Source organism: Malaclemys terrapin, chromosome 8 (genome assembly GCF_027887155.1).
Source record: "Malaclemys terrapin pileata isolate rMalTer1 chromosome 8, rMalTer1.hap1, whole genome shotgun sequence".
In the NCBI taxonomy this organism is placed as follows: Eukaryota; Metazoa; Chordata; order Testudines; family Emydidae; genus Malaclemys; species Malaclemys terrapin.
In genome coordinates, this window is record NC_071512.1 from 89056299 (window position 1) to 89076142 (window position 19844).

General features: G+C 42.0%; 1 protein-coding gene across 1 annotated transcript in view; it reads left to right on the forward strand.

The window, feature by feature from the left end:
• The window catches only part of NEGR1 (neuronal growth regulator 1), a 739102-nt gene extending 719523 nt beyond the window's left edge, over positions 1–19579 (forward strand). Inside the window, exon 7 of the mRNA XM_054037808.1 lies at positions 19171–19579. Within this exon, the coding sequence (XP_053893783.1) occupies positions 19171–19193 (23 nt within the window). The 3' untranslated portion in view covers positions 19194–19579. The remainder of the gene's footprint in view (positions 1–19170) is intronic.
• The last annotated feature ends 265 nt before the right edge of the window (positions 19580–19844 follow it).

A 19844-nucleotide genomic window follows, 5' to 3' on the forward strand; every position in this document is an offset into this window, starting at 1 on the left:
GCAGCTGTGGTCATCCATCTCAGATGCTAGCCTGATCACACTTTGGTCAACTCAGGGCTGGACAGTTCCAGTACAATCTTCCTGAATCTAACCTTGAAGCATGGTGGCTTCATGCCACAAGATTCTATTGACTATTTCTTTGATTTCACTCCATGGGCCAGGTCTGCAACCTCAATCTCCAAAATTTTACTTTAAGTTCAGAGTTTGACCCAAGCTCAGTGGAAAGTGCTGACCATCACCCAGCTTCATGTTGAACCAAGGAGAACCGTAGCAATTTTGGACCAAATTCTCTGATGTAAACTAGTGCGGCTCCATTGGCCCTTTGTATGAATCTGGACCATGAACAGGTCCAGATTCAGTCAAAAGTGTTCCTGGTTCACTAGAAAAATAATAAACTTCAGAGGGTTTTTGGAAAAACTTTCCTTTAGTATGGAGAGTGTGATACTATGAACTTAAAGCTGTGAGATACAGAGCCCTCACCTGTCTGGTGTTGAGCACCATGACCTCTCGGTGGCAGGTGAGGGCAATCAGTATCTTTCAGGAATGGGCCATAAATCAGCTTTTTTGTGAGACTCTGTGTGCCAGGCTTGAGATGAATGGGGATTGCACTTTATTTGAACTGTGGGCTTTTTATAATTACAATTTAATGAAAAGCAGAAAAGTTTACTCAGGAGTTTTCTTCTTCAACTATATAGTGAGGAGAAAATGAAGACCAAGAATTCCTCTCCTTTGTGGCCATACATTGCTTCATAAATAAGACACCCCTCAGAATGAATTTGTGTATGTGATGTTGGCACAATTGAATCTAATAAAAAAAACAAGAACTACATTTTCAATGACATGGAAAAATCACAGCCAAACCAACAGTAAAATGGAGACATAACATTGCTCTTGCATTCTGACTTGTAAGCAGCAGTCTCCTGAAATTTACAAAGCCATATGAGGCAGCGAGAGAATAATTGTGACTCTGCGTCCACCGGCCTGGTCCTCAACCTACCTACCTACCTGATCCTCCATGAAATGACACAGTGAGCCCCCATGACCATCCCAGCAGGCAGTGCAGAACAGGCAGACCACCTTCCCTCTTCATTCCCCCTCTCTGCCCTGTCATTTATGCAAGCTTGCCAATGAGGCTGTAGAGCTGTGCAGTGGGTTACTGCACCTTAGAGGTAGAGTAAGTTAACTGTGAAAATGGCATACTGTACTTATTATGCTGCTTTCTGTGGTGGGAATGGGGAGGTGCGTCAGAGTGGCAAGGGACCTCACAAAGTGCTGAAAACTAGCCACTCTTCCTAGAGCTCCTGGATGTGGTTCCCTTTGTCGCTTGCACACCCCAACTTCAATAAACTAGGAAGAAGTGGCCATCCACCTGTTTTCTGACCTGCCAACCTTTTGGCAAATGCCTCCTGGGTACGGTGCCAGAACTGCACTGAAAATGCAGTGAGATCTGATTCTGCCCTCACACCAGTTTTACAGTGGCATAGCTCAAGTCACTTCAGTGGAATTACTCCTAATTTTATGCCAGTGTGAGTGAAATCAGAATCAGGCTTAGGTATGGTAAGTGTTTCCTTAGTTTTTGCATATGGGCAAAACTATGGCCTGAATTTGTAGCCTGGTAGATAAGATCAGTATAGAAAGTTTTAGGCGCAACCCCTTTTGGAATTTATTATTAATGTGTTTTCTCCTACTGTAATGTGGGTGAATACATTGTCCTCATTTATGTTTCTAGATGGAATGCAAAAAAATATTTAGTCAGACATTTAATTTATATGCAAACTGACATAGTAAAAAAAGAGAATGGTTAGAGAAGGGTGAGCCATTTCAATGAGCAAGTTACAAATTGACACAGTTCATACCAACTTTGACCTTCCCCTTTCTAGGATTAACAGGCTGAATTCTCCTCTGCTGTACATCCCACTATTTTCAGGGCAGAATTTGTTCTGATGAATTGACAAATGAGAGATCTTGAGTGAGAATGGAAATGTAACCATAAATGTTTAAATGCTTCTTAAACATTCCTGATGTATCCAAGTAGAATGTCCCAGCTGTGCTGCTGAATATCTAAGCTTTTCTAGGATCTAGGTGGTCTGATACCGTGGTGACAAACATACTTAGAGAAAGATTAGATAGACTATAACATGACCTAGCATTCCATTGGTTTCTATGGACTGGAGATACCATGTAGCATAACAAATGAGGGCTAGCATGGAAAGGGCTAATTGTGTCTTGTTTAAGGTGGCCATTTAAATGGTTTATTCCTTTTCCCGCCAAGCTTTTTAAAATGAGATATAAGATCTCGCTGAAGTCTCACCTTTTCTTTTTCTAGGCTAGCTGAACTTGCACATTAAATATTTTTGATCAGACAAATTTATTCCTGAAGTAACTCTTTCATGAATCTTTGTAATTATATCCATTGTGTTAGATAAAGAACCTTTTTTCATTGCACAGATCTTTGAAATTAGAAGTTGTTTGAATATTATCAGTTGAAAAACAATTATTTGCACTTTTAAAGAACGCCCAGCTACTCTTCATCATAACGCCTTTCAGAGGTTAAAAGTATGTCTTCTGCTTTCCCTATTGTGAGTTTTATTATTCTTTCAGTGACACGAGAGCACAGAACAGCTACTTCCATACAACCTCTTCAGTCTTACGTTTCTCTGAAATCTCAGACATGTCATCATTAGAACTGCTGCCACCTGCTCACCTAAACTGTCAGATCTGAATTCTAGAAAAGCCTTTTGTGTTTGCTAGAGACACCAAGTTACCAAGAGGAAAGAGGACTAAGTATCCCCATATAATTTACAGAGTTCATGGTTCATTGCTAAAAAAGTACTAATGGCAAGTCCTTTTTTTTTTTTCTCTGAGAAATCCACTGCACCTCAGAAAAATTCTTCAGTCCATTCCTTGTGAGATGTGGGGGTCAGAAAACAAGGAAGAGTAATAATAAAAAGAGAGAGAAAGCAAACAATGAATAGCTGTAGAACAGTTTAATGGGACTGGTGTAACCTAGTCACATAATAACAGCTAGGAGCTTTACACAATAAATGTGCTTTATAAACAGAAAGGAAATGTGGCAGTGTGCATTTTGTGGTAGAACCTTGGATGCCTGGACCAAAGAGCTCTTAATTCCTTTAGACTAGAGATGTGCACAATATTTGAGGCAAAGCTAGGTTACTGAAAATGTGAAGGAGTTTGCATCTGATTACACACACAAAATGAACCCATTTTGTTGAAAAATTTGCCAGGTTTGTGAACGTGTTGTCTGAAGATGGGTCACTTTTCCAGTGAAGATGAGAATTTTTGCATGATTTGATACAAAAATAGCATGGAAACCATCAAATTTTGCAGAATAGCTATACTGCCCAAAATGAAAAAGCAAATATGTCTGTGACAAATGCAATAGAAAACAAAGTTATTAATCTATCCCTTCATTCTGCATCACTGTTTGTCTTGTAAAGATAATGTTGCATGTCTTTGAGAGGGGCATGGGATCGCAAGGTTGGATTTGTACTTGAGCCTCTAATCTGGTACAAACTAGCATGTTAGCTGAGCTGTTAAACCTGGCAGAATTTCTTTCCTGTGCAAGAGACATTTGTTATAAATTCTTTCTTTTTTTTAAGTTTGTCCACTTTTTGGGTACACAGAAAGGGCCCAATCCTTCAAGGTGCTGAATCCCTGTATGGTGCACAGTATCATTCTGGATCAGGCCTATCTAGAAGTCAGCTCTAGAAGATACACCTTACTGTACCAGTACCTAGCAACGTTAAACAGGTATCCTTGCTGTCGTTCATAAGCTGGTGAACACTATGCAGGGTTAGGACCTATATAACTGGTAGAGGTGGTGATTTTCCAAACTTGCTCTTCTTTATTTAAAATAAAATAATAATAAAATGTATAACCAATTTTAATGTGAAACCCCCCAATTTTTAAAAATTGAAAACCTCTGCATCCCTGAATATGGTTGACTGATACACGCACTTTTCAGACCTAAGTAACCACAAAATACTTTTAAATTAAATAACTCATACATTTTTAAGGAGATTTGGCTTAATGTTTGGAAGGTGTATGATTAATGCAATTCTTCTTGATGGTCCATGTCTTTTTAACTGTTCTTCTGCATATCTGGGGGCTATTTCTTTGTTGGATATGATATTTCTCTTGTATCATGATATGTTATTTTGCCTTACATCTTTTTGGGGGAACAATTTTAAAAGCCAAGCTAGGTCTCCAGTGGCTGTAAAAGCAAATCCTAATCTGTATTGTAAATGTCAGCTAAATTGTGGCCAAATAAATGTCTGGATTTTGCTGGCAGAATGGTAGGCTCAAGTGCATCATGAGTTCTTATTTATTTTTGAGCAGGAATACTACAGCTAAGACAGCAGTTTGACAGGTGAAATTTGCTGGAGAAAATGATGCATGTGTATCACCACAGAGATTGGGTGAGAGGCTGTTGTCAGTCAAAGCAGCAGAGAGCTCAATTAGAGAATGTGAAGTTATTGTCCTAGAGAAACATGAAATATAACGACAAAAAGCAGACCATTTTCATGTGCCTTGCACATTTTCTGTTGAAGTTCTATGTAGTTTGGGTTTAATGTGTAAATGCTGTATGCACAGGTATCTGTGAAATGGACAAAAAAAAATTCCTTCCATGGATAAGACAATTTTACACCCTGTTTACACAAAGAAGCTCCCAGTCAACATTTTAGAAAAAATAGAGACATATGTCATCAATGGGACAAAATCAAATACATTTTTGAGCATTGAAAATATCTGACTCCAAAAAACAAAGATATTTTATGTGAAAATGCCCAATCTGTGCATAGATTATTTGCACACTAAACTGTTGTTAAATAAATGGATGTTTACACTATTAACTATAGTATCTATTTTTAATTGTTTTATGTGCTCTCAGAAGGCTTGAACCATTCTTTTAATATAATGATAAACTTTCATGCAATTGATAATCTTTTATAATGATCACATGCTGAAGAACTATCTTTTCTCCAAAACCATGTCAGATTGAGTGACATGTGAGTACTCCTCACTAAGCATCTGTTAGAGAAATTCTATTACTGAATGTCTGTCACACTTGAAAATTGGAAAAAACATTGGAAGACCAATGCAGTTAAAATGTTATGATGCATTTTTAAAACTGCTTTCCATTACAGTCACAGAAGGCACTTACTTTTTTTTTAGCAAATTATAAACAAACAAGCCTTATTTTAATGGTTTACGGAATTTGCCTATTTTCACATTGGTACTGTTATACTCTCTATTTCTTGTTTCAGCAAGAAATCTGTCAAGCCCTTTTTTAAAAAAAAAAAGCACAGAGAAAGATTGTTTTCCAGTTTAAATTAATGTATGCTCAGTTACAATAATACAAATGTTGTGATAGTCTGATATCATCTGATGGAAGCACATTACACTCTGAATTGATAATTCATCCATTTGAAATTGTTAGTATAATGCATTTGTAGAGGACCAACAAAGTGTTTTAAAGACATGATAAAAAATGGATCCTGCTTCTAAGACCTTAGTATAGGTGGATGGCATATAAATACTATGATAAGTAAAGAAGGCAATATTAAAAGCATGAAAGAGCAATCAAAAATGGTACACATCTTATTAGTTCCAAAATATTAGCGAGGGGTGAGGGCGGTTTGTTAATAATTGTATTATGAACATTCCCTGAAGGGCAGTCTAGAGATTATAGGTCAAACCCTGGCCCCGTTAAAGTCAATCAGAGTTTTGCCATTGACTTTAATGGGATCAGGATTTTATCCTATATGATACAGAGAGGACTCTTCTGCCCTAATTCTGCAGATGGCTCTGTGCAGATGGACCACTGCTCCTGCACGGAGCCAGATACAGAATAAAAGCAGGGACTGTCCCTTTCTGTAGGTGCATACATCAACTAGCACAATGGGGCTCCAAATCCTGAGGCCTCTTGATGCTACAATAACACCAATAATCATTTCAATATTAATCAGAGATTCCATAGCACTGCCTTTCCTGTTGACCTGGGAGTCCAATCTAGTTTTTGTTAAAGTACATGGAAAGGCACCTATGTCTTCAGTGAGATCTGGACTGGTCTCCAGACAGTAAATCAATGCCCTGTAGTAAGTGACAGAATACCAGATTGGATGGAAAGCTTCAATAACAATTAATTTTTGTCCTACTGTTTTAATCCCTGAAAGTAAGTTTTATATTCGACTGAGTGCTACTGCTATTATTTGTACACAAATATCCCTTTGAGGTACATAGACATGAATTAAGCCTCAGGAGCCAAATTCTGTTCTTGGTTACACGATGCAACCCCACTGACATTAACAGGGTTGCATCAGTGTATCCAAGAACAAATGCCCTTTGTAAATTAGTGTCACATACATAACTGAATGATAGTGGAGCAGTACACAAAGTGCCCATTTCACAAAGGGAAATGCACTTGACAGTGCAAGATTTTCGTGGATTTAGGGCCTAATCCTGGAAGGTGTTGATCACTTCTGGAGTGGCTTTGATTGGCTTTACATTGTCTCTCAGGAGGTGACCTCACAGGCTAGGTCCCTTAAAGTTTGACCAGTGGCAACAAGGCCATCTTCTGTTTTTCTTGGCAAACTCTACCAGTAAAAGGTCTGATTTGGCCTCCCCCCGCCCCACTCTCTCCAGTGTTTAAATATCCCGCCTGCTGTAGAAAGCAAATATGAATAAGCATTTTATATTTAAATATTCTGCTGAGACATCAATTGTTTACCATTACTCTGCTCATATTTTGGGGAGAGCTTCCAAAGTTCTTTACCTTTAACTGAAATCAAAGCAATGGTACATAAAGCAAAATGCTTGTTGTTTAGATGTAAACAATGTAAAGGAGGGACACACTGCATGATTCTGATACATCTTGCCAACCTTACGTTTTATATCAGGTGTATGTTTTAGGTACTTTTGCCTTTCAAAACCCAGCAGGGTCACACATGAGGACAGACAATTTTGTCTTTTTGCAAATAGATTTGACAAAGTATATATTTAAAATATTTTCCCCATATTTAATCAAAGATAACAGCTAAAATTAATTTCCCAGAATAATACACTGGAAGTGTATGTTATTAAAGTGCCACCTACTGTACTGAATAAAGTAGTGCATAATGTCACTGCAGAAGCAAATCTTTCTAAACATTTTGGTGAACAACTATAATCTCTTGCTTGTTCTCATGGCTTATTTTTCTTTACCTTGTTCTAAAGATCTATGCTGACAAAGTTGACCAAAGACAATTTGTTTCTATCCATTACAGTGCTATCAAAGTCTCTGACATCTTTTAAATGTAGATTGATTATTCAGTGCCATGAAAGCATGTCAGTTTGAGACAAGTGTTTGTTAATAGAGGTTTTAAACTTTCCAGACTATGCTGCCTGTCTCTGAAGTGCAGCTCATTAAAATTGGCTGTACACCAAATAGCATCATAGTCTTTCGGCTGTTTAGTTTGTCCTAAATCCTCTGCTCTGCACCAAGCCTAGACAGCGGAGATTGTTTTTCTCTGCACTGCTCCCCCATATTGCCACATTCCTTCCCAGATCACAAGGTAGCGGTGGAGCTACTCCACGGCCGCTGCTGCAGTCCGGTAGTTCTTGCTGTTTTACAGGAGGCAATGGCAGATTCAGGTAACTGTGGTCCCATCAGCCCATGTCTACCCTTGCCCTTAAAATCTATGTGCATGGGAAAGCAGGGAAGCCTCCACAAATCCTGCCCCAGTGCCCAGCACAGTGGACTGCACTGATAGAAGGCAGGATTAGCCCTTTTCCTGATTACTAGGGCCATTTAATAACTGAACAGATTTTCTTGTGGCAGACAAACCCAGATGGTCCATTCATAACACACCTTCTCCAGCAATCTCTTACTATTTTATCTCTTTTATTAATAATAACACTGTGCATTGCCTTGTGTACTAGGTAATGGAAGGTGGTAAATAACAATCCCGTAGCCAGACTCCAAGTGCATAACAGAGTGTTTGTGTGATTTTTATTACAAAATGTTGTTCCAGCATGCTAGTGAAAGTGAATAAAAATTACTAGGACAGTCAAAAAGGCTATAAATAAGCACATGAAATATATACAAGAAAATTGGCTTTGACTAAGGAGAGCAGTTTGGGTCCCTCCAGTTCACTACTTCATTTGAAAGAGAGGAGGGAGGGAGGGAAAGAAAGAGAAAGATGTGTATAAAGAAGGGAGGAAAGAACAGAAAGAGTTAGAAGCAAGATGGCACATAGTGCATCTCCTGATGTGCCCGCCCAGTCTCAAATGAGAAAAGAAGAGTCTACCTTGTCATCTCCACCCACATATCTGTGTGCCTCCTTGTAAGAACATTTGTGTTTCTGTATTCTCATAATTTCCCCAGTGGGCCATTTTCCCCCTTGCAACTGCCATTTTGTTTGAAGGATGCCCTGCCCCACTTTACTCAAATTGGGGAAGAGAGGCACATAAAGGTTATGAATGGTCACACACAACTCCAGAGATCAATCAGGCTGAGTACGGCTGCTCTAGAAAGTTTGAGCCTGGAATCTGGGGGAAAGATCATTTCAGAACACTTCCTAGCTCTTTCTTTTTTAGGTTCAAGAGCAACTTTTATTGCCTGGAAATCATTTTCCCTATTCTACTATCTATAGGCTCAATCCTGAAGTCATGATGCAATCAAAACTCCCAGACTTCAATAAGACTGTTGTCTGACCCTGGATTTGTAGCACCAGGCTCTACCTCACACCGTTTCTGTTGAGAACTGCCAAGATCATTATGAATTATTTGTTTTTGTTGCTTCAACAGTGCAAAGCATTTCCTAGGAGAAACCCTGGTTGGATGTTTCAGCTCTCATACCACCAGTTACCACCAGTCCCTGATGCAGGGGTCCATGCTGAGAAAAGGGGCTGTGCAATCTCTATGCCCCAGTATTCAGGGCAATTCTTGGGGACCATTGGCAGTCAGCATAAAATAGAGCAGCCCTGAAGCTGCTCTAATTTAAATGAGAGATTAAGTAGCCCCAGGATTTGGGGAGCACAACACAGCTCCACCTCTGAGCTGGGCGTCATGTGCACCTCAATTGTAGCACAGAATTGAGCCACATTGTTTACATTTGCTTTAATCCATATTAGTTTTCAAAAATATATTTTACCTTTGATTCATTAGGGATATGCAGTGGAGTTGTAGCCAAGTCAGTCCCAGGATATTAGAGAAACAAGATGGGTGAGGTAATATCTTTTATTGGACCAATGTCTGTTGCTGAGAGAGACAAACTTTCAAGCCACACAGAGCTCTTCTTCAGGTCTGGGAAAGTTACTCCCAGCAGCACAGCAAAATGCAAGGTGGAACAGAATGTTTAGGATAAATAGTTAGCACATATTGGAAGGAACCATTCCAGGGAGAAGACCATCATCGTGCTCTCAAGTGAACTCACACAGAAAAATGATAAAAGACAAAAATACTGTATCACCTCCAGGTGAACACTTTTCACAAAGTGATCACTCTACATCTGACCTATCAGTCCTCATCCCCAAAGGGAACCTGCACAACACTTTCAAAAGATGAGCCTGGGGATTTAAATGAATTGTTCTGCTAGACACTAAAAATCATGGACTGACCAGAGAGGGATTTATGGCTTATTATAACAATCTGTAACCCACTAACCCCGTCTTTTTTCCCAGGACTGCAGAGGAGTTAACGGGCCACTCTACCTTGAATGGTTTCAGAGTGGTAGCCATGTTAATCTGTATCAGCAAAAACAATGAGGAGTCCTTGTGGCACCTTAGAGACTAACAAATTTATTTGCACATAAGCTTTTGTGGGCTAGAACCCACTTCATCAGCTGCATGGAGTGGAAAATATAGGAGCAGGTATAAATACATGAAAAGATGGGAGTTGCCTTACCAAGTGTGAGGTCAGTCTAACGAGACAATTCAATTAACAGTAGGATACCAAGGGAGGAAAAATAACTTTTGTAGTGGTAATGAGTGTCCCATTTCAAACAGTTGACAAGAAGGTGTGAGTAACAGTAGGGGGAAATTAGTATGGGGGAAACTAGGTTTAGGTTTTGTAATGACCCAACCACTCCCAGTCTTTATTCAGACCTAATGTGATGGTGTCCAGTTTGCAAATTAATTCCAGTTCTGCAGTTTCACATTGGAGTCTGTTTTTGAAGGTTTTTTTTGTTGAAGAATTGCCACTTTTAGGTCTGTTATTGAGTGACCAGGGAGATTGAAGTGTTCTCCTACTGGTTTTTGAATGTTATAATTCCTGATGTCAGATTTGTGTCCATTTATTCTTTTGCGTAGAGACTGTCCGGTTTGGCCAATGTACATGGCAGAGGGACATTGCTGGCACATGATGGCATATATCACATTGGTAGATGTGCAGGGGAATGAGCCCCTGATGGTGTGGCTGATGTAGTTAGGTCCTTGAATGGTCCCTTAGAATATGTGCTAACTACTTATGCTAAACAATCTGTTCCACCTTGTATTTTGCTGTGAAGCTGGGAGTCCCTTTCCCAGACCAGAAGAAGAATTCTATGTGGCTCGCAGTATTCCCAGCTTCAAGAGATCAAAAGTCATGAGTTGGCCCCCCAAAATCATTAGATTGGCCCCAAAATCATGACATTTTAAAAAAATTATTATATTATGTTTGAACTCCCCCTGCCCATCCCCAGTGTGTGTGCATGTGACAAATAGTGCTGCCTACTCTCCTACATGTACTGAATAAAGGGATTGTGGACCCTGCTGCAGGGGCTCTCACCCCCACATTTGCCCGCCCAGCAATAAATCCTGTCCCCCAGTTCCCCATCAGTTCTGTCCCTATCCAACCCCTCTCAATTCAGCCCCCTGCAGTTCAGTCCCCCTAACCCATCAACCCCCCACCACCACCCTCAGTTCACGCTCCCAGCACCAGCCCATTGCTCAAAACCCACCATCAGTACAGGCCCCCAACCCCATCATCCCTCACCCTCCTCACTTCAGTCCCTCTGCAGCCTCTAGCATCACCTTTGCTTCTTAGGGGTCTTCACCTGCCCCAGGCCTGGAAGGGCTGCAGTGGGGTCCCCTCTCCCACTCCTAGCCTGGCAGGGGAACAGTCACCCAGGACTGACAGCTGGATCCCCTGCTCACGTCAGGTGGCTGACAGGATCTCTAAGTAAAATGAAGCCTCACTTTTAGAACACTCAAATGTCAGGATTTGTTTCCAGTTGATTCAATTGCGTATTTGAGGTTTGGGTTGGGCCTTCCCCCTTTATATCTCAGATGAAGTTTCTCTTCCCTGCTGGGGAGTAGCCATGCCGTCTTCCTCTCCCCCCTCCCCCCCAACTTGTTAGCTTGATAGATTTATTGGATATGTAAATGAATGCTCATTGTCTTTCAAAGTACTTTGGAAGTAATTTTTTAAGGTGGGTAACTCCTGTTTGACTGGAAATTTAAGAGTTCTATCGTGCATGAGGGTTGATTTTGCTCAGAAATCACAACTCTCACATTTTGCAGGAGCTGGCATGTCTGGCTCGAAAGCTTGTCTCTCTCTCCAACAGAAGTTGGTCCAGTAAAAGATATTAAGAACAGGAGTACTTGTGGCACCTTAGAGACTAACAAATTTATTTGAGCATAAGTTTTTGTGGGCAAGAGCCCACTTCTTCAGATGTATCCAAAAGCTTATGCTCAAATAAATTTATTAGTCTCTAAGGTGCCACAAGTACTCCTGTTCTTATTGCGGATACAGACTAACACGACTGCTACTCTGAAATCTGTCATAAAAGATATTACCTCATCCACTCTGTCTCTTTCATTGGGGAGGTTCAGCAAATCTGTTTTCTGCTCTCCATTGCATTCTCTTCCACTGTATGCAAGACTGAGGAAAGACACTAGAATGAGTGCTTCCCATGCCCCACTGAACTATATACAGTAAAACCTGTCAAGAGCAACCACTCATGGGAGTTAGCAAAAGTGGTCTCTTGTAAGGCCACCTCTCTTCAAAGGTTTACACACCAGAGAGCAATTGTGTTCCATGGCCTCTGCAAGACAGTAGCTTGTGACAGGTGGTCTCTCTTCAGAGTTGGTCTCTAAGGCAGTTTTTACTGTAATTACAAGCCTTTCAGGACCAAGTAATCATGTTCCAGCCTTTACTACACTGAACCAGATTTTTCAAGATGCAAGCCAGCATATGTTTTACGCACATGCAGTGGTATGCATGTGCATACTATCAGCTGGGCAAAGGCAAATTGAGTAGTTTGCATGTGTGCATTGCTAGCCAGGTGCTTCTCTACCCAGACATGCATAATACTCAATTTACATGTGCATGTCCGATAGTGTGTGCACAAAGTAGACAGACATACATCTGTACAAATATGAACAAACTTGAATACTGAAAATCGAGCACCATTGTCTATTGTTGAAACATATCTATCCATCAAATGTGTATTCTGGCATTTATTCTAAAACAATCTATTCGTTTGAATATTGGTTTTAATATTTATAGTAATACACAACCTTATTTGTATTCAAAACATTATTCTACATATTCCTAAGGGGAATTTAGTTAGTGCCTTCACACAGAAAAAACATCTGATCCAAGTCTGTTCATTCTCACTACAGTAGCTGAATAAGGCCATATTTAATTTTTTCAATCTACATTACACATTAATGATTTTTAAATTTATTATACTTACAAAGACTAAGAACAGTTCTCTTCCAGTAACTTTAATTGTAATGAAGTTGCAGTACCAGGAGTTATGTAAGATGAAGTTCGTTGCTTGGAGAAAAAAGAAACTGTCATAAATAAATATACCCAGCTAAGAATGGATTTCCACATTTTCTGCAATGATAATATAAAAAGCTTCCCTCCTTTCTCACTGACTGAAGTTCCTCTACATTAATATGAGTAAATAGCAGAAGAGAATTATTATTTGTACATGTTAAATATATTTTTGTTGTCTACCTGAAGTAGCAAAACCGAGAATAATAATATTCAACTCATAACTAATTTGAAGTTTATCTTGCTGCTCAATCTGTCATATCACCAAGCTTCATTCTATTGTGGAAAGCTACCAGAGATGCACCTGCAGCTTGAAGTTCACTTGTTGTGTGAAGGAGAAAACTCTTGTCGTTCAGTTGCCAGCGTAGACAAAGCCTAAGACCCCAATCCTGTAATTTACATGTGAACAGATCTCAGTGCCTGCATGGAGCCCCACTGACTTGTTTCATATGGGTGCACATGTCTGATTGTGCATTGCAAATAGCAGGATTTCAGTCTGCTAAGAATCTACTATACTAGTACTATAAAACCTACCAAGAAGCTTCCAAACAGATTAAAAAATATGTTTTGAAGCAATAATCATATAAGGAATATATAGCGGCATTGCCTGCAAAAATGAGAATTTGCACTTTAATTAAAAATAACAAAATGGAACTACTTAGAAATGTATATGCCATCACTGAGTGACCCCTTAATCAGATTTCCGTAAAACGTGCCCTTCTGCACATTTTATCCTCATTTGTCTATAAATCCAGCATCAAGGGCCCACTCCTACTAAACACTTCCTATGCAGTACTCCTATTCACGATAGTAAGCACTAAATTGGGTAGGAATTTGGTTGAAGGCCCTAAATTACTGTAATATCCTACAAGGAGGGACCAGACTTCAATGTGTTTCATCTGAAACGCTCAGAGGATTGTAGGTGGTATCATAGCATTCACTGGCAGTTAAGCTCCTCCCCCCCACAGTGCCTCCCGCCCGCCAGCGGCCCCACTGATCAACTCCTCCCCCTCTCTCCCAGCGCCTCCTGTCCACTGCAATCAGTGTCCAGGAGAATCTGGGAGGAAGGCGGAGGAGCTGGGATGGAGCATATTCAGGGGAGGGGATGGAACTGGGTGGGAAGAGGTGGGGTGGGGGTGGGGGCAGAGCCTGGGGCAGAGCGGGGGGGTTGAGCACCCCCCAGGCCCAGAGGAAGCTAGCGCCTATGAGTGGTATAACATAGCAATAACAATTAGCAATAAATAAAACACTGTAGGATGGTGTTCCTTACTAAACATTGTTGAGTGTATGTCAGATAATTCTCTTTTATTTCGTTGGAAGATAAGTGGTAATCCTTTCTTGATGCATGTCTCCATTCATGCTCCCATTAGTTTGGCTTTGTGTGCCAGCCGGGTTCTGTGATATCTTTCACATCACAAGATTTTACATGTTGGGAAGTCACTAGGTATGTCTACACTGCAATGTAAGCCTGGGCTCAGACTCAGGCTTGAACTAAGGTTAACAACTTTCTAATTGCACAAAACTGAACAACCAAACCCCGCCCCTTCCCTGAAGCCCCGCCCCTTCCCTGAAGCCCCGCCCCCACTCACTATTCCCCCTTCCTCGGTGGCTCACTCTCCCCCACCCTCACTCACTTTCACTGGGCTGGGGCAGGAGGTTGGGGTGCGGGAGGGGGTGAGGGCTCTAACTGGGGAAGCGGGCTCTGGGGTGGGGCCGGGGATGAGGGGTTTGGGGTGCAGGAGGGGGCTCCAGGCTGAGAGGTGGAGGCTGAGGGATTCAGAGTGTGGGATGGGGCTGCTGGTTGAGGCAGAGGGTTGGGGTGCAGGTGGGGGTGCAGGCTCTGGGGTGGGGATGAGGGGTTTGGGGTGCAGAAGGGGGCTCTGGGTTTGGGGAGGGCTCAGGACTGGGGCTGGGGGTTGGGGCATGGGCTTACCTCAGACAGCTCCCAGTCAGTGTCGCAGTGGGACTAAGGCAGGCTCCCTGACTGTCCTGGCTCTGCATTGCACCCCGGAAGCGGCCAGCGGGTCCAGCCTCTAGGCAGGGGGGTCAGGAGGCTCCATGCGCTGCTCTTGCCCGCAGGCACTGCCCTTCCAGTTCCCATTGGCCGCAGTTCCCGTGCAGAGCCCCGTGCCTCCCCCCCACATAGGAGCCAGACCTGTTGGCCACTTCTGGGGTGCAGCGCGGTGCCAGGACAGGTAGGTACTAGCCTGTCTTAACCCTGCAGCACCACCAACCAGACTTTTAATGGCCCGGTTGGTGGTGCTGACCGGAGTCGCCAGGGTCCTTTTTTGACCAGGTGGTCTGGTGAAAAACCGAACACCTGGCAACCCTAGTTTGAGCCCAAACCCTGCTTCTGCCAACACACAATTCTGTCCAACTCAGGCCAGCAAGCCCTCCAGGCCCGGGCCCCAGGAGCTGGCAAGAGGGGTGGGTTCAAGCCCGAGTCACACTGGGACTTGGGTCCAAACGCTATCATTTCGCAGTGTGGACACAGCTCAGGCCAGAGTTCCTCAGGCTCAGATCCTGAGTGTCCAACAACTCTAGCCCACAATCCCATGGGCTGATGTTCCTTGTCCTTTCTATCCCAAGACTAGCCAATTGACTCCCAGAAAACAGAAGGAATCCTCCTCGTGCAAGTACAGCTGCTCAGTGTTTAACCCTTCCACTTTATTCTGACCACTAAGTTGCAAACACAGTGAACCTTCTCATGCATTTGTAATGGCCCCCAACCACAAATCCTTTGCCAAACGTTCTGCTACCTGGTCATGGGAATCACAGCCAGATTTTGGTAAAGGTCTGGAGCAAAACAAAACATTCAACTTCAGTGAGAATACCAGATGCGTATCAGAAAATAGTGAAGAAACTGGCAGAGTTGGTCAGCTGTGTTGGTGACCTTCTGACCCCAGAATTTAGTATCAGACCAGATGGGGGCAAGCAGGTGCCAGATCAGGCTAGCAAGGTGACTCAGGTGCTCTCACCAGTCCTCAATGAGACTTTACCGCAGGAGCAGCTCCAGCATGTCTTGGGTCTGTACTCAAAGGAGCTGTTTGATCTCTCTCTCTCTCTCTCTCTCTCTCACAGCAGCCTGCTGCAGAAGTAGGCCTGGAGCCTAGTGTTTGGCTCCATGTTTCTTATTATTAATATACGAATATGGAGGAATTTCTGGTTTTTGAACCAATGCAATTTTTAGTACAAGCGGTGTGTAGCAGCATTTATCCACTAATGGTGGAATGTATGCCAGCATATGAGTGTCCCCACCTCCACCCCACCATGCGGAATTCAAAATGGATCCCAGGAAGCGCAAACAACAGTTAAACAAGCATTTAAATGTAAATGTACACTTGATAGTTGCACATTCTTACACAGATATGCCAAGGTGTTACAAGACCCTTGTATTGTCATCCCTTTTAGTATGGCGCTCAGTATAAATTATAAAATGTCCCTTTGCCATTTAGGAGCCTCCAGGATTGTTATGCCCTCCAGAACATGGAATGCATGAAAGGACAGAGAAGGCTGAGGTAGTAAGCCCCTTACCCCACCCAACCCCACCCCCACACACACTTCACCCCGCTCCCAAAGCCCAAGATGGTCATCAATTTTTAAAAATCTAGCATGTGCATATTTTAACTGACCATTATTTGTGCTCTCTTTTCACTCTGATTAACTTAATATTGTCCACAGAACTCCTGGGAACTGAAGCATTCTCTTACTTTGTAAAACTGTGTTTCAATATATTGTATCTTTTTTTGGCCTTAAGACTTGGCAGGCACTTTTCTCTGTGGGTGCCCTTTGCCCTGAACCTTCTTTGAAGTACTGAGACAATGTTTGATAACAGCTTTCAGGTCCTTCTACCTCTGTAGGCCTCTGTACCTTAGCAGTTTGGCCACAGTCCAGCAGGAGCCTGGGATTTTGAACGGTCACAGACCAGTCCAAGTGGAAGCATTTCCAGTTAGACGTTCTGGACAGGGCCAACAAGCAGGTGCACTACCCAAGGGAAGAGGACTCGCAGCAAGTGGAAAGGCACAGACAGGCTGCAGAATGGGAGGACAGAACTGCAGCACATGAGGACTGGCAGCACGGTTTCTATGGCAGGAACATTGGTGGAGAGAATAAGATAGAGTACAGTGGAAAGACCTATTTGAGAGGCAGCTTGTGGTATTGGCCACAAGAGCGCAGGCTTCTCACGTCCTGAATCCCCTCCATGGTACCAAGTGCTACAGACCAGGAACGCATTGTTCCAATGCGTTCCTGGTCTGTAGCACTTGGTACCATGGTTAGGTGGCCCATGCACTCCTTCACACACTAGCTGGACAGGGTAAATATACCCCTTGCAGGCCTCCCCAGATCATGCAGCAGCACCAAATGCATGCTAAATATACAAGAAAGGAAAAGAAGAATGAGGTGCCAGGGGACACACAAAAGCAAAGGATTTATTTGTTGGCACTGGTCACTGTTTGCACTGTTCAATGTTTCTTTTATGCACTTTCTTTTATTACTGGTTTTGTTGTTGGTTTATTATTGGTATTTTGGTGTCCTAATGGCAGCTGGCCTGCCTGGCAATGCTTTAATATTGTGTGTTTTTTGTAAGACAACCATGTTCATAAATAAAGGCTTTTATATTATTAAGAAAGTTCATTATTATCACTGCATCACATCATATAATGTGTATTTCAAATAATAAAGATAAACCATGATATGGCAAACACAATTTCTCAATGCATCTATATACATCAATCCATAATGAATGTCCACAGTTCTTGCCACACAGTGCACCACCATTTCATAAGTAATCTCTCATCCATAATTAAAAATCATGACAATCAATCCCCCTGTGACAGGGTGCATAAACTGCACACTAGAACTGAAGGAGTTAAAGAACAACTCTGGGCCCAGACGACCCCACCCAGCCACATCGAAAGAGCATGCCTGGGATGGAGGCAGGCCTTAAAAGGAAGCCAGAGAGTTCAGAAGGGGGCTCAGAGGGCAGGGAAAAGGAGCTGCCCTGGGAGGTCCTGAAAAGGGATGCTGCAGCAGCTCCTCTGGGAAATGAAGAGCCTACCTGCTAGGCCCAGACAGACTAAAGGTGCATTTGATACATTTTCTTCAGTGACTTTTGCTACAGACTGCAAAGCTTGGACTATAGGAGGGGTGGCGGGTGGTAGAAAGTGGACCAGCTGCAAGGTGCTCAGAATTCCTGGCCTTTAGTTACTCTCACAGGGCCCTGGACTGGAGCCTGGGGTAATAGGAGGGCCTGGGCTCCTCTGCCAACCCCCCCACCCCCCCCCCCCCGCACTAAGAAGGAACTGACCTTGTAACCAATAGGTGACACTTACCTCAAGCGCCAATCATCACACACACCCATTCATTGCATACAGTGACAGTACCTCATGTATTGTTAGCATTGCTGTACAAACACATTCATAAACATACTATTCTCCCTAGTTCCTCTCTGGTCCATGTAAGTGTATAGTGTGGGAGCACAGAGCATACCTGATTTCTATTGCATCCTGCTCCAGCTGTGACAGAGTCTTTCTGGCTGATTGTACGAATTCAGCAATCTATTGCTGCCATTGGTCCATCCAGGGGCAAATGACTCTCCTTTGCCTTCACAAAGACTGTGAAGAGCACAGCAAGCCACAATATTGCAGACAGCATTGATGACACTGGAATCCGAACAGTTCTGTAAATAGTGCCGGTGGGATTTCAGTGTGACAAATGCACATTCTACACCTACTGAGAATGTTGTGACATTTAGCATCCTTATATTCATAACCTATACACTACTGTAATGATTTTTGTACAAAATATGCCTTGTGAAGTATCACCACTGATCATTAATATACTTGTGTGATGTATGTATGCAGTGGGTATTAAGAGTTATGGATATATGCTAGAATTATGACTAAACTGTGTTTAAACCAGGAATATCAGGAGCAGTTGTTAAAAAGGTCTGCACCAGACAAAGGAATGTATTTTCCCCATCTCAGAGGTACTTCCGAAGTACTTTGAAAGACAATGAGAGTGTATTTACATATTGTGGAAACAAACCCATCAAGCTATCAAGGAGCAAAGGCAAATCTCACACGAATAAATTAGGGAGAAGACAGCATGGCATCTACACCCAACAAGACAGAGAAGCTTGGTCTGGGTTTTACTTTTCAAAGAATTCATTGCAAAGGTTATAATGGTCTATAAAGATTCGGGGGTGGCTGAACCTCAAGTGATAAGCAATTGAATCAACTGATTATATACAATATTACTGTATTATAAGAGTGTATGTGAGGTCTTTTCTGAAAGCTAATGACACACTGGTGATTAATATCTTTGTGAAAAGTATGTATTAACATTATATATGGGTACTTAATGAAATATGGGTACTTAATGATATTCTTTTTTAAAATACAGGTTCCCTCCCAGACAGGAGGTAAGGCAGCTATTTACCTGTCTCCTATGTAAATTAAGCCTGCTGGAACAAAAAATATGGAAGCCTCATGCAAAGGGATGGGAAGTCCACAGGAAGGTAAGAACAGCATGAGGTCTCCCTGTCTCTTGAAATGAAATAATTGAACTTTGGATAATATAAGCAAAGACAGAAGCCATCTTTGGTATCCATCACTAGACAGACCCAGGCGAACAGAGATCTTGCAAGTTGAGAAAGATGGGTTCTTCAACAAATTGAGGTTGAAGCCTCTGGAAACTGAAAATAGGTAAGAAATCATCTTGAACAAAGCCTGTATCTTCCTATGTAAATTTTTAGACTTTTAGATACATATTTGTATCTTGTAACTCTTGTAACGCTTTCTAACTTTATTCCTATCACTTGGCATCACTTAACCTACAGTATTTGTTTTTGTTAATAAACTTGTTTTACTATCACTATAAACCAACTCAGTGCTGTGTTTAAATGAAAGGGTGTATTTACCCCATTTAATAATAATTTGTTTCTGGGTCTTTAGAGGAACAAACAAACCTTATTATTTCTCTGAACACTCCACGAGAGGGCTGGACATTACAAAGCACACAATTTTGGAAAAATTAAGGATTGGGAGTGTTTTGGGATCACCTTGCTTGTTGTAATC